The following is a 15,475-nucleotide window of genomic DNA, read 5'->3' as shown; positions in this document are numbered from 1 at the left end:
TGATTTGTCATCTAAGTCATGATAAGGTATTGTTCTGCTCCCTGATTTGATGAAAATGTTTTTTTAAACAGAGAATACATGACAATCAATGAATAATAACTGATGTTCAATATGAAAATTTGGATTTCATGCTAAGGGAAATCCAGAAAGTTTCACCAAATATATTCACAAATAAACCTCTGGCTACTCCAATATTCACAAACAAAAAATATTTCCTCCCTGTGTCCACAGCATACTTACCCCGTCCAGTGTTCAGAGCTGCTTCTTGCAGTTTTAAATTATACTTTTCTACCCCCATTTCTGAACCCACTTACCCATCCGATATAGTACAGTGTTCTACAATGTGCCACTTCAATGACTTTACTCGTATCACTCTGGAGCCAAAAGGTGTTCTGAACTAGCAGAAGAGGGGTCTTAAAGAAAAATCTCTTTAAGTACACACAGAAAAAGTAAGTATCTTTAACTTGTGATCTCAAGCTCACTGAAATCAGTGGAAAGACGCCTATGCTCTTCAATGGGCTTTGCATCACTCCCAATGGGAGGAGTAGCATAAAAGGAACAGTGTAGGTGTAGTAGCTATCCAGTTGAAAAGTTTTGAGCAGCGAGACAAGGTACTGCATGGTAATTTACTTGGTAATAAGATAAGGGCAGCTATAAAACAGTCAATAAATTACTGAAAATTATTTCTCAGTGGGTTAAGAAAAAACGCTATACTGGTTTTGTCTCTTTTAAATGGGCTGTTGTATGTGACCTTTTTATCATCATTTGTGTTTATAACTCCTTCTCTTTCCTCCTCTCTGTTCAAAAAGTAAAGGATTTTTAAATTATGCCCTGTTATCAGAAGACCAAGGCAACATAAATAGATTGAAATAATGAAATTTCTAGCACCATTCTGTGCTCCATTTCTTAGACTAAAAAAAGAAAATGTTAACAGAGAATTTTTTTCATATATTTATTTTGCAGCAAAATTCACCATATAAATATTCAGTTTTATTTACAAGCCCCCATATACTTCACACTACTTCTACCTTGTTAGCATTCTTCAGATAGTCCACAGACTCCCAAAGGCTAATCAAAGCCCTCTTGTCCATCCTTTCCATGTACAGTCGAAAGTGCTCTCGGTAGGATGGGTTGGCCAAAATATCCTCAAACTGAAGAATCTGTACAGGAGAAATCAAGTATAAAACCCAGAAAAGTAACTAAATGAGATTTATCAACAACTATTCATAATCAAACCACTTGACGTAAACAGTTAAAGTTCAAGCACGTTAATGTATCCCCGTGCTGAAATGGTCATGCTGAATTAGTTACAGTACTGCCGAACTTTTTAGTGTGCCTGCCACACACAAATCTCATCTACATAAGCAAAATTCTCCCTTGTTGACAACATGCATCTAAGCAGTGCAGTTAAACTGGTGCTGAACGTAGTTTAACAGCAAGTGAAACATTTTGTCCGTGACTACACTTGTACTACAGATACAGAAAAGCAGCAGAGCCTACCTAAAGGGTTGCTTTCAGAGTAGCAGCCGTGTTAGTCTGTATTCGCAAAAAGAAAAGGAGTACTAGTGGCTAACCAATTTATTTGAGTATAAGCTTTCGTGAGCTACAGCCCTCTTCAGTACTCCTTTTCTTTTTACATGAAGGGTTGGGACTCAGGCATGTTTTAGTTGGGTTAGTGAATGAGGATTTTCCTGAATAAAGATTTGCTATAACTTTTGCCACCTTTGTAAGAGATGAACAGGCACTGGTATCCATACAGTGAACAAACTAGGAAAAGAAGAATATGCTGGGTATGTGCACCATTCATTTCTCTCCCAGGGAAGAGAACCCATTGTCAATCAACACATTGTCAAAGATTTAAATTCCACCTCCACCAATTAGGACGCATAACAGATTTTATGTCTATCTATTTGAAGAAAAGTAAATGCACAGTACCTCTGGATAAAAGGTTTTAAGGACTTTTTCCCCCTAAAGGTGAGCATCCAAGGGCCATGCCACCCTATGCAGCTTTCACACTCAAAATTCAAATTATATCTGAAGTCAATGAGAGTTTGGGGTACATAAGAAATCATAGATTGGTCCTAACTGTAGCAGCAACTTCAAAATGATTTTTTTCATATTATTCTCTTTTTCAATATACCCAGAGTAATTTCAAACAGCCTGTTTCATTAACTATGCTATGCAACTAATTATAGAATCATAGAAGATTAAGGTTGGAAGAGACCTCAGGAGGTCATCTAGTCCAAGGCCCTGCTCAAAGCCGGACCAACCCCAAATAAATCATCCCAGCCAGGACTTTGTCAAGCCAGGCCTTAGAAACATCTAAGGATGGAGATTCCAACACCTCCCTAGGGAACCCATTCCCTTGCTTCACCACCCTCCTAGTGAAATAGCCCCTCCAATCTCTTTCACCTAGAAGGGCAGTGGCTGCAATGGAAGAGCAAGGAACGTGGATATAAAAAGCAAGCAATCCTACAGAACGTAGACAAGAATTCAGAAGTGAATGGGGAGAATATGCCATCCAAAAAAAAAAAAAAGTTCTCGTCTATTAGAGTCCCTAAAACGGACACTCATTCCTTCTATTTTTTTTTTTTTATTTCTATTGTGTGTGAATTCAGTAATTGTGAAGCTACTCAGCTGAAAAAACAGAGCACGTCACTCTCCAGGATTATCTATAGAAGCTGGTACAGCACAGGCAGCAAATTAGACTGAATGCTGCATCGATCCGGACATGGTGGAACCACCTCCGGAGGGAAAGAGTAATTCAGTCTCTTATGTTCATCCAATCATTGGCCTGTCTGCTAAAATTACCAGCAATGGGGACAATTATTAAACATTAAAACCTGAAAGTAGTAATTTATAGCTCTGCTGTGGGACAAGCTGTTGTAATAAATACCCTTTCACAGTGGCAGTTATGTCAGCTTGACACGAGTTTGCATACGACTCCATAGCTGTTGTCATCTTAAATGTTATTTATGAAGACTGCACCTTTGTAATTAGCAATTGAAAGTGCAAAATGACATCTGTGTGTTTAAAACAATCTAACCGTGTTTACTTAGAAAAAGTCAGTTATCTGGTTTTATTTCTGTGGCAAGATGAAATATTTAAATAACTGTTCCTTTCCAATAATTCCGTTGTTGTTGTTAACCATCTGGAATATCCTGCAATCAAGATACTGTGCATTTTATCTGTTATTTAAATAACCGTTACTGTCCCAACTGATTAGATCCTTCTAAGTATTCTGGGGCATAATCCAAGCCAAGGACATAATTTAATGTCAGAAGAAAACTAGTCAGAAACTTTACATATTAGATTATGATTTGCCATTCTGCAGCCTAACACCACAAAAAATGATGATCCTCCAAAGCAGTTCAGTCTTAAATTTACAGTGCGTTGTTAGATTTGATTTCAAATATTTCACTGATCAGAAATATGGTCTAGGGGAATGAGCACTGGACTGCAAATCAGTTCCCCAGTTCTAATCACTCCATCAATGACATTCTGTGTCACAATCACTTAATCTTGCTACTTCTATTTACCTACCTTTAAAATGAGAATAATCCTTACCAACCAACCTCAGAGCAATTGTTCAGCGGATTAGTTGCAAACTGCTTTGTAGATGTAAGATGCCATAACAGCAAAATATTGTTAGCTAAGATGCACGGTCACTTCATCCATCACAAAGGTAAGATCATTATTGGCTTTTAATTATCAAAAATACGAGAGAAAATTCTTGAAGTTTAAGAGATCTGATGAAATCTCAGATAGTCTACTTCAAAACAACTCAACGTGTCTATTGTGTTTTTCATCTCTTTTCTCATTCCTTATTAAAGAAGGTATACAAATGAAAGAACAATCTTTGTTCCTTAAGAGTGCACCAGTTTCTACACATGCTTGGTCTCTACCTTACTAAATGATAATAGTTAGCTCTTCTGTGGCGTAGTGTTTCTATCTTTAGATTACAAAGATTTACATTTTACAGATGGGGAAGCGGAGGCAAAGAGGGTGAAGTCACTTTTTTACGGTCACTGAGTAAGTCACTGGGACAGTTGGAACTAGAACCCAAAGGGCTCGGTTCCCAGTTCAGGCCCATCTATCCACTGGACCATGTTACCTCCCTAAATTGTAATTCCTTCATGGTACAATAATTTCTACAGCAAGTCAGTCATGATGCCATAGAAAATTAGGACTTCAAGCAAAAAAAAAGAACCACTGACAGTTTAAATCTTAAGAAGCAGATTGCATGAAAACACACAAGTGAATAAAGAATAAGGTAAGAAATACTGATGAATGATATTCAGTTTTTTCATAAGGCATCAGTAAAGGAGCTCTTTAAAAAAGTGAAAGGTGAACAAAAATATCAATATTTTAATCATCATTCATCACAATAAATGACAAGGAAGTAGATTTTATGACTGAGCTAAATGTTCATGATTATTTTGCAGGACTGGACTACAACATACATACAATTCAAGACCTATACTGCTGAGAATCCCTATGTTCGCACTACACTATCCTTCCGTTTTGAAGAGACAGGATATTGAACCCTGCTTTGAAATGTTCCGTGAGGGATTCCTGTATGTTTCAGTATCACTGTTGCTCACTATCAACCCTGATTAGAGGATAGACGGAAGTTACTCTGGCACACATACACATTTGGGTCACGTGCACATCCTCAAACCAACATACATTGAGTAGATCTAATCTTAGAACTATCGGCCTCAACGGTGACCCTTTAAGCCTTTTTAACTCTGAAGCAGCTTCAAGGTTGAGGAGAAAACTAAGCAGCAACCTTTATCTCTGCTTGAAGACAATGGTTAAAGCAAAGTACACAGAACTTTTTGTCCCTCGCAATTCTGAACAACCCAAGACCTGGTGATTATACAGTAGGTGAGACAAATGTGAAATCATTATTTTATTGTGAACTGTTAATCCAACGTGCCCATGGCCTGCCCAGTGCTATTTATAGGGCTCTGTACTACAAATTAAATGCAACAGTACTTAAAAACAAAAAACAAAAAAAACTAGAAACCTTGAAGATTCTCTGAAGTTTGTATATTGACCTACAAGTAAAATGCATGTGTTTTATGACCAGCCTTGCTTTTGCTGTCAGAGAAATGAGCATAATTTTGGATCTTCGTCTTTTTCATTCCTTTAATCTACAACACAAGTACTACTACACAATAGACCATGGTTTCCCCACATACACACTGACCTATTCATGAAACAATGAAGTATAGCTAGTAGCTGTTTCCTGAGCTATAGCAGACTTTGTGCTTTAGAGAAGAGTGCTACCAGAGGAGAGTTTAGTGAACAGAAATCTAGTTGCTATGAGGGTTTTCTGACAGGAGGATGGTATTTATAGTCTAGTAAGATGTCTTCTGTTTTGATACCTTCCCTTTTTTAGGAAACAGAAAAATAGAAAGTGAATGATACTGGAAAGATACCCCCATGATGTAAGTTAATAATCATGACATGATCCCACAAAAAGGATATTGTTTGTACCTTGATTACAATAATGCATTGTTTTAAAAAGCAAATCATCAATACCTTAAAAACCTTTGACTTTGTGGCAATAGATAGACCCACTATATTGACTAGCAATCAAGGATTACTGAGCATTTACCATTTAAGGAGCTCTGGCTATTTTCCCTACCATTTACTCTGGGAAGAAATCCAAGCAAAACACATACTTTCAGACTAACACATTACTTATCTGCCGTGATCTTTTTTACTTTAGCATATACAAGAGACAATGAGGGAGGGAAAGGGATAAGAGTTTTAAGCCCTTTTCCTTTATACCATCCTTACAGGTTATCCAGATATAAAGATAACTTGTGACAAATAGCATAAGGAAAAGACGCTGGAGTATCAGAAATCACAATCAAAGTGTGGTCACTTACAACAAAGAATCAATGTATATACCTTGTCTGTGGTGGAGGCAAGCTAATTTTTTCTCTTCCACTACAATTTCCACTCAGCCATGATCAGCAGAACAGTTGTGCAGTCAGGTTGTCTTTGCCTGAGAGCAAACTCAAATGGTTTCTGGCTGCAAGGAGTTTTTCATCCATTTTGTAGTTTGATTGAAATCAAGACTGCAAGTGCTCCATGGACCACTGGTGGTTCACAGAACACAGTTTGGGAATCAATCAGCTAAAGACTCTGTACAACACTCCTTCTAGATAAGACAATGTAACTACTGTGCAGAGTGCAGCTTACAGATCATGTAAATCATTTCTTCAATGAATATTAGACAACAGGAACTTGATCAGACTACTGCATTGCTGTGCAGGTGTAATTTTTTTAGAAAAAGGATAAAGATCTTAAATAGATTATAAAGGGTACATTATATTCTACCTTAATTCAAAGGTCATACTTTTCTGGAACCAAATATCATAAGCAATATAGCAGAAGGGTCAGTGTGATGTTTCATTCCATATTCTTTATGAAAATATGCTTATGATATAAATATGACATAACTGAGATGTACTGTATGCAAGATGGGTCTTGTAAGGTATCATTGGAAAGGTTATGATTTACTGAGTGTGATTATTCAATTTGTATGCCTGTATCATTTCTGTATCTGAAGTTAGGAATATTGACTATGTATCTGTATTTCAACTATGCTACTTTGGATGATGCCCACTGCTAACACTTCAGGTACAACAATGGAAAAGCCAGACAGAGCTCATGGCCCATCAGTGAGGACAATGGACTGTGAAAAGGCTTGGCCTTCCTGCGGATGCTCCATACTGCCAGTGACTCCTAGACGTTGTGATACTACCGAGTCAGGTGGTCTTGTCACCGGATACTAAACATTACCTGGGACTTCTTGTAACTTTCCACTGAAGAGAAGGGGGGGGTCAAGTTTGGGAAACACACGATTCCTGCCTTATGTAAATCCTATTTAAGGGTGGGGAGGAAGGCAAATGAGCCTCCTCTCCATGGCTGTCTGCCCAAGAAGAAAGACTGCTAAAGCCACCTGAAGAGAAGGCAAGGGGGAGTCCAGACTGAGACAGGGGTCTAGTCTGAAAAGGAATATAACTGGAACTCTGAACCACAGAAACATTGCAAAGTGCCTGCAACAATATCTATGGTGAGAAATACTATTTGTAACCAATTTCTTTGGTGATACTAGCTGTGTGCACGTTTGATTTTATTTGCTTAGTAATCTGCTTTGTTCTGTTTGTTACCCCTTTTACCACTTAAAATCTGCCTTTTATAGTTAATAAAATTTGTTTGGTTTAATAATAAACTTGGTTTATGTAATTTCTAACTGAGGGGGACAAGAAGCATGCACACCTCTCTCCACATTGAGGGAGGGGGTGAATTTAATAAAACCTTTGGATTTGTACCCCTTAAAAGGAGCAAGCATCAGAGTGTTGGAGCAAGTCCCTTAAGCTGAGTCTTCCCAGAGCTGATCTGCAGCGGTGTGTGGCCCTGCCTGTGTGTGTGTTAGAGGAGGCTTTAATAGCCTGGCTCAGCAAGACAGGTAAAAGGGAGCCCATACTGGCAGAACAGGTAGACTCAGTGGTATCTCAGCACATCAGGTGGATTCCCAAGGGGTCCAACCCATCACAGTCAGTATCCCAGCTAACTACAAAAGACTGATTTAGCCAACATCTAGTTAAAAACACACCCCTTTACTTTCAAATTCAGGGCCTAGCCAGAGCAATCAGATTCAGGTCCATGCAGTAAGATGTTTGTATATTGACCTACAAGTAAAATGCAGCTGTTTTATAACCAACATTGCTTTTGCTGTGAAAGAACTGAGCATAATTTTTTCTTTTAGCTTTTTCATGCCTTTAATCTATAATATGAGAACAGGAACCCTGACTTCACTTCCAAACTAATTCTATAATTGAAGTATTTATTAAAATGAGGACATTTACTGGAAATACGACACCTCTATCCCACCAAAGAGGAAGGTTGTGTGGCAGTGACAAAAGTATAATTCTGAGCTATTAGTCAACTCATTCTTCATTTAAATAGTACAACATACTCCTCAAGTCCATTAGTCTAGTTCAAGCATCTACAACATACTTCAATATTACCCCAAATACAGCAATAAATGTCTGTTCTTGAAATACTGTAATACGAAAAAAGCAAACGTGGTGTTTCATATACATTTATTGGCTATTCTTTAAACAATGTAGTACCTTAAAAGGCTACTGGAATGATCAGCCTCTCTCTCTCTCTCTCTTTTTTTTTTTTTTAAAGAAAGGTGCGGGTCACAGAGAGTAATAAGCCAATATTAATTCACTTTGTTAAACAAAAACAAAATAAAGAGAAGCCCTGCCACATGCTGGATATTTCTACCTATGTCCTCAGCAGGGGCTGGGCCAATATCTGGGGCAGCGCTGGCTACTTGTAAATAAAGTTTGAACTGCTGCTATTGCTAAGATGGAGAGAGCACACAGGGAAGCACTGCCAATAAAAGTGGGCTCCCTTCCAGAGCTGAGCTATGCAGTCTAGCCCCACCAGTGGGCATCTGATCTACAACCAAGGATTCTATGCTGTGCTTCTCTTCTGCCCAGCTTTGTGGGGCTGGAGGGGGGAATTGTTGGGTCTTGTCCTTTCGGAATATCGAAGGCTTAGAGATGGACAGTTCTAGTTCAGCTCTGATACTGCGGCTGCCACCACCAACATGGCAAATACCTATGAATGACAGCGGCTTTACTCCTGGGAGTAGAGTCATTAATTTAAAATGAGAATGCTCACATTCACCATTGTTTGCAGGAGCTGACCCACAGTTAACAATACCCAGCTGTGGGTAGGGCACCCCCTTAGAAGAGGTAGAAGTGATTTGTGGGCCTGTAAAACAGGTTACATTAACAACAGGATCTCTCTGCTTCTGAAATAGATCAAGACTGGCCTACCACTTCCTATGACAGATGCTTTTCTATAAACATATTTTAAACAGGAAGGAAAAAGAAAACAAACCCTTTTCCTCTCAGATTTTAGCTTTTTACTTTTCTACACTTACTATAAAATGGTATATTGCCATCTCAGTAAAAATTATTTTCCAGCAATGGAATTTTTTTTCTGATCCTCAACCAAGTTACAATTATTACAATGATTTAATGAACTTAAAAAGACACCTGCATAAAGACTAACAGTTCTCTCTCTCTTACTTACATTAAAAAAAATGTAGTATTTTATTTTTAACTGCAATATTCCAATTACTGATCTTAGTCCAAAGGGCACAGAAAGTAGAGTACATAAATTATTAGCCCTATTACACTTTATTATCTAAGATAATAAACTGGAACTTTCATTTTTGTAGCTGTTGGGTAATGCAACAACATATTTCCAAGACCTACTATACAAAGATGTTGAGATTTCTGATTTAGTCACTAGTCTTATTAAACCTCTTCCATAGTGGTTGCTCTTGAAAAATGCCAGTTGCCTTAGACAACTAAGAAAAGGAGTACTTGTGGCACCTTAGAGACTAACCAATTTATTTGAGCATAGCTTTTGTAAGCTACAGCTCACTTCATCGGATGCATCGTGAGCTGTAGCTCACGAAAGCTTATGCTCAAATAAATTGCGTAGTCTCTAAGGTGCCACAAATACTCCTTTTCTTTTTGCGAATACAGACTAACACGGCTGCTACTCTGAAATTAGACAACTAAAATATTCAAGGTATTTCTTATAATAAATATAGGGAGTACCAAGGAATATTGCAGATATGGAGGTAATCTTATAAAGACCACCACTGTAAGTGTGTCTCAGTCTGCTGTGTAGGGCAAGTCTCAAAATTTAGCAATCTCATGAGCTGAAGAACCCGTTATGAAGTTCTATATACAGACAATACCAGTACCATGTATTTAACACATTACGATGTATTTTGCAAGGTAACTATTACCATAATTTCCCAACACTGAAACAAATATAACATGAAACAATTGCACTAACATGTTTCCCTTGGATAATGCTCATTCATAATTAAAAGTGACGTATAAAGTGATCAAACACTAACAAACACCTGGAAAATTTTCATTCTAGCCTTATACACACTGTGTAATACTTACCTTCTGGCTCTGAAGGCCATCACCCTCATCAGAGATACCATCCTCCTGCTGGTCATAAGCTGGACCTCCTAGAAGCCTTATTCTCTTCTCACACTGCTTCTTTGCCACAGTCAGCTGATTAATGTACCTTTTCACATTGCGAGCCCTCAAGAGGTCAGCTTTCATTGCAGCAGTTTCTTTACCTTTAGTATCTATGATAAACAGCAGAGAAGTAAGAAGTTATCTTTCACAACAGAAAACTTCAGATTACAAGTTTCTGAAGTGTTTGTCATTCAACCTGTAACTGGATATTGAAGTAAAAATGCTTCCAAAACAGCCAGGTGGCTAATAGAGTATGTTCTGGGATATCTCCACTAACATAGCAAGTATACATATAAAATAGTTAAGAGAAAAATCATGCAAATATACAAAGTATTTAAACACAACTCCACATATCTGTCATCTGACCTCATCCAGCACTGTGTCCCTGTTATTCCAGTATCTACTTAAGAGATGGACTTGCCGGCTGAAACCCACTCAAAACAAAGACCTTTAAGACTATACCAAGACTGGAAAATATGTTGCTAAATTTGCGATGACATGGGAAAAATATTTTAAAAATTCAACAGAATGAGGCCTGTGCATAAAACATAGGCCTGTGCTTCAAGTTTCCACACTTCCTCATTGCACCTTCTCCGTAGTTTTTAAAATGCCTAGTTAAAAACACAGATAAAAACCAGCACTGAAAATTATTCCTGTACTATGCCTGAATGTGAACAACTCCTGCAAATCCATTCTGTTTCTTAAAAGGTACAGTGCTGTTGCTCAATCACAAAACTTCTTATACTTGTGCAGGCACGTAACATGAGCTCTGCAGCAAGCTACATAGACAATTCAGGTTGTACACAACTCAGGATTAAGCCAGTATTCAGGGATGAATGGTCAGTTCTTTATTCATTTGGCCATGTTTTTATAATGTGGGAATACTAGAAAATCCAGTTATAGAGATGAATATAGTGTTTTATTTTTTAAAAAAACAGTTGCCTCAAAGAAATAACCACATGGGAAGAAGTATACCTGCAAGTGTGCTACAGGGAAAGCCCGTATGAATGATTTTAAACTCACATTTTCAATTAGGTTTCAAATACATTAAAGATTCATCTTACGATCGGAGTATTATTTTTGTCTACTTAAAAAAAAAACAGAAAGACTTCCACCTACCTTCATTATATAATAATATTTACATATACACATAGTGATGGTGGATGGGAGGCTTTCTGGGTTAACCAAACATATACACACACAAAAATACGTATATATATCCAGGTTTCAGAGTAGCAGCCGTGTTAGTCTGTATTCACAAAAAGAAAAGGAGTACTTCTGGCACCTTAGAGACTAACAAATGTATTTGAGCATAAGCTTTCATGAGCTTGATGAAGTGAGCTGTAGCCAGGCAGCCATAGATCTGGAGCTGCTCTATCATAATTTGTCTGAATATTATCTGTTACCTGGCTATTGGGGAGTTTTCTATATGACTGTGTTGATTTAATCTCAGCAAGAGTTTGTCTGGAAAAAAAAACAGGCAGGCAGGAAGGAAAAGAATAGCTCAAGACAGCCATCTCTCAAACACTTAGTAGTTGTTAATGTACAGCAAGAGAACTATTAGCTTTTGATAATTTTACCTCCACCTCAAGCCACCCTACAAAGCTGATTTTGACCAGGATAGGAAAAGGCCAAGGAACATATAACTGTAATGGAACTTAAAAGGCCACTGTCTCAAGAAATCAATTATTTCGGGGAACCTGACAGAGACACAGTGACCCACTGTCTAGGTCACCATCACAGAATGGTAGTGCGCAAGGTCAGATTGCCCTGCCTGTAGACTGTTTTGAAATCCTTTTTTCTGCAATATTTTGTTCCTACTGCTAAGATAAATAATCTTTGGCTTTAAGAAGGCTGTCTGATCATAGTATACCACTGGCCACAGACTCCCAAAGGGAAGAAATGCACATGTCCAAACTCAATAGGACCTGCTGGGTAAAAATGCTGGATATCAAGGACTGTAGCCTGGAGCCTGGTCTACGAGTGGGAGAATTGTGCAATTCCACCGTAGGATAGGTGAACACATTAGGCCAAATGCATGAGAGGGTGCACCAGACAGACCACAAAGGGATAGCTAGCCATGTAACTGTGGGTACGTGAAAGCAAGAACACGCATGAACGCACACAGAGGGAGAGCATTAATAAAAGGGAGGGAGGGTGAGAGAACGAGCGAGAGAGCAAACACCCATGCACATGGAGGGAGAGCATTAATAAAAGGGAGGGAGGGTGAGAGAACGAGCGAGAGAGCAAACACCCATGCACATGGAGGGAGAGCATTAATAAAAGGGGTGGCAGGAAGCCTTTTAGTTTAATAATTGGTGTTGTTTTGGTGTTTGACAAGAAACATTTGGGCTGCAATCATTCAAATGGTCATTATCAGAATGTTTTTGTTTTATCTTATGGCTTGCAGTGTGAATGACAAGTGATAGATTTTAAATTCTGCACCACCCAATACCTGTCAAAACTCTTTGTTCATTGTACTTTTTGCAATTTTGGTAGGGGGGCATATTGTACCTCAAGTCTTTTCCCCCCCTCTCCTCCACTTCTACCTTTCACATATGCAGCAACTTTTAACCAGGAGAGTGAAACAATAAATTAAATGCTCTGTTGACTCATAGATAAGACTGCACACCATCGAGACAGATGGCTCATTTTTGATAGTGAACTCTTTTTGTCTTCTGCTTGAATGAGTATCATCACTATAATTGACTATTTACATAGCTTCATGGATTTGCCTGACACTTGATAACACAAAGTCCTTATATTCTAAGGCAGTGTTTCCCAAACTTGGGACGCCGCTTCTTCAGGGAAAGCCCCTGGCGTGCCGGGCCGGTTTGTTTACCTGTCGCGTGCGCAGGTTCGGCCGATCGTGGCTGCCACTGACTGTTCCAGGCCAATGGGGGCTACGGGAAGCGGTGGCCAGTACGCTCCTCGGCCCGTGCTGCTTCCCGCAGCCCCCATTGGCCAGGAGTGGCAAACTGTGGCCAGTGGGAGCCACGATCAGTCGAACCTGCGGATGCGGCGGGTAAACAAACCAGCCCAGCCCGCCAGAGGCTTTCCTTGAACAAGCGGTGTCCCACGTTTGGGAAACAGTGCTCTAATGTATATAGTTCATACACAGAGTAAAGGCATAAACAGGCAAAGGAAGAGGAAATAGTGGGGTGAGAAAATGGGAAAGTTCTTGCAGCAATAGCTGTGTTTATATTTTGTGTATGGGTTACAGACAAAGGAATTCAGAGGCTGCATTCATCTTGAGTGGTCTTAGGTTAACTTCCTAGGATGTTCCGTTTCATAATACAGTATTAGCATGGTTGGTAGACAGACTGTCAATGGAGAGTGACAGAATGAAGAGGAGTGGCAGAAAAGTGGTGGAAAGCAGTTTTGCAGAAGGATTTGAAGAATAAAGTGAATCAGGTGTAAGCCAGGGAGAGGCCGAGTGGTGTCCTGAATGGGAAGTGACAAAAGGAGCATTAATTAACAGAGGTGTAAGTTAGTAGTATGAGAGATTCAGAAGGAACAGAAGAACAGTTATGGGATAGGGAAGCTCATGTACCCTAAGGTACAAATTCCTCTTATCTATATGGATATCTACCATTTTTAAAGAAGAGCTAGGAAACGGGAAAAAAGGAAAAAATGTGTCTGAAATAATTACTAATGCAGACAGTTTGCATGGATGATATAACTAATATGTACAGGTGCAGATTTGCCTGAGATACTCTGTTCTGTCTGTATGCGAATGGTGGAAACCAGTCCAAAGAAACAGACATTAAAATGGATACAGATGGCAAAACCCAAGTAGGCTACAGTAAGATACGAAGCCATTATCACCACATGCTGGTGGCTTGTGCTTCTTCTCTTCTGCCCTATCATTTAGGGGCAACTGGTGGAGATCTTGATCTTGTGGGGTTCTCTGGGGACAATTCAGAGAGAACCTAGTACTCAAAAATTCATGCTGCACTCTAGAAAAAGGGAGACTTCCCCTTTCAAAAGTTTAAAATCCAGGAAGTGAGAGTCCCATATTACAAAATGGCAGTTACCTCCCCCAGAAAACATATATAGTTGAACATAAAGGAAACAACTTAAAATTTGCCGATAATCAGGAGAAAGGTCAATGACCACATGGGGACGTCACCTGGGGAAAACAGGTCAAGGAGAGAAAAACACGTTTGTTTCAAGTACTCCTCTTGAAAGATTTTTGCCCCATCCCTGCCCCTAACAGCATACAATGCGTGTTAAAGTGAAAGGAATTGAAAGTTTTTTATTTTAAAAAATATGGGTGAATGTTGTCAATTCTACAGGATTACAAGTGTGCCGTGTTTCTACATGCAAAGGGTGGGGGAGCAGAAACTAGAAGTAAAAGAAGTGAAGCTGGCTGGAAAATTTTCAAAGTACTTTTTCATCAGACTTTGCAAGACATTTAGATTTTAATGAATTGGCAGAGTCCTTTTGATTTCAATGAAGCCATTTCAGAACTAAGCAAAATAAAAACAACGTATTTTATTTAATTTAGACTTTCCTGTTTCATTTTAACTTGATGCTGGAAAATTCCATTTCAGTGCAGTGTGTTGGTCACACTTGGCACATGTTCTTTCACTCAACGAATGCGTATCGGTTCAGTTTATCTACATGAACTCCCAAGTTGGTTAAAAATGACTGACTGACTCCAGAAGGGTTTCTTCTGAAATGTGACAAAGGTCTGTTGATCAGGAACACCCCACGCACACCCAAAGCAGTAAAAGGAGGAGATGCTAAACAAAGCCCAGTTGTTGTGTTGTTGGTGTCAGTATTATAACACATGGAGATGTGTACTACGTGCTCCAGGGAGCCAGGACTGTGCAGTAGGAGTAAGGGAAGTGGCGTTATAGGCCCTGGCACCATGTAACAAAGAAACAGTTATTATATTACCTTATTAACTGTTAGAACAACACAAACAACTATTTTGGGGACTGAAGGCATTGGGAGGAGGTATATATAAACCAAACTTTAAGAAAAGGAGATTGGCTGGGACGCCTCCTCTTCCCTGGGTGGAACCAGGGGAAGATCGTTCAGCCAGACTAGCCATGGGAACCAGCTGGGCTGTAGCATCAGCCCATCACTTCAGGAACCTCTTCTGCTGTTCCTGAAACTGTTCCTGTGGAGGTGCTCCTGGGTCTCCACTTTCCCGGACTATGACCACCTACTGCCACAGTACCCCAGTGTGAGCCTGCAGCTCACTCCCGCCCCACGGAGAGAAGCTCACTCACCTGCTCCCTCCCAGCTTGCAGGCACAGCCACAGGCAGTACCACACCTCCAGGAAAAGACCTAGACGAGGCTCTGGCAGCTGTACCTGGGCACACAAGGAAGCTGAATCTGGGGAATC

General features: G+C 39.4%; 1 protein-coding gene across 4 annotated transcripts in view; it reads right to left on the bottom strand.

The window, feature by feature from the left end:
- SNX25 (sorting nexin 25) overlaps positions 1-15,475 on the bottom strand; it is a 148,096-nt gene that overhangs the window by 56,657 nt on the left and 75,964 nt on the right. For all 4 annotated transcript variants that reach the window (XM_073341842.2, XM_073341841.2, XM_073341839.2 and 1 more), the window contains 2 exons: positions 10,035-10,225; positions 1,029-1,160 (listed from right to left, as the gene is read on the bottom strand). In XM_073341842.2, the coding sequence (XP_073197943.1) occupies positions 1,029-1,160; positions 10,035-10,225 (323 nt within the window). The remainder of the gene's footprint in view (positions 1-1,028; positions 1,161-10,034; positions 10,226-15,475) is intronic.

This window comes from Lepidochelys kempii, chromosome 4, assembly GCF_965140285.1.
Source record: "Lepidochelys kempii isolate rLepKem1 chromosome 4, rLepKem1.hap1, whole genome shotgun sequence".
Taxonomy (NCBI): Eukaryota; Metazoa; Chordata; order Testudines; family Cheloniidae; genus Lepidochelys; species Lepidochelys kempii.
Note: the sequence above shows the minus strand (reverse complement) of the source record. Positions and strands in the feature narration are given on the sequence as shown.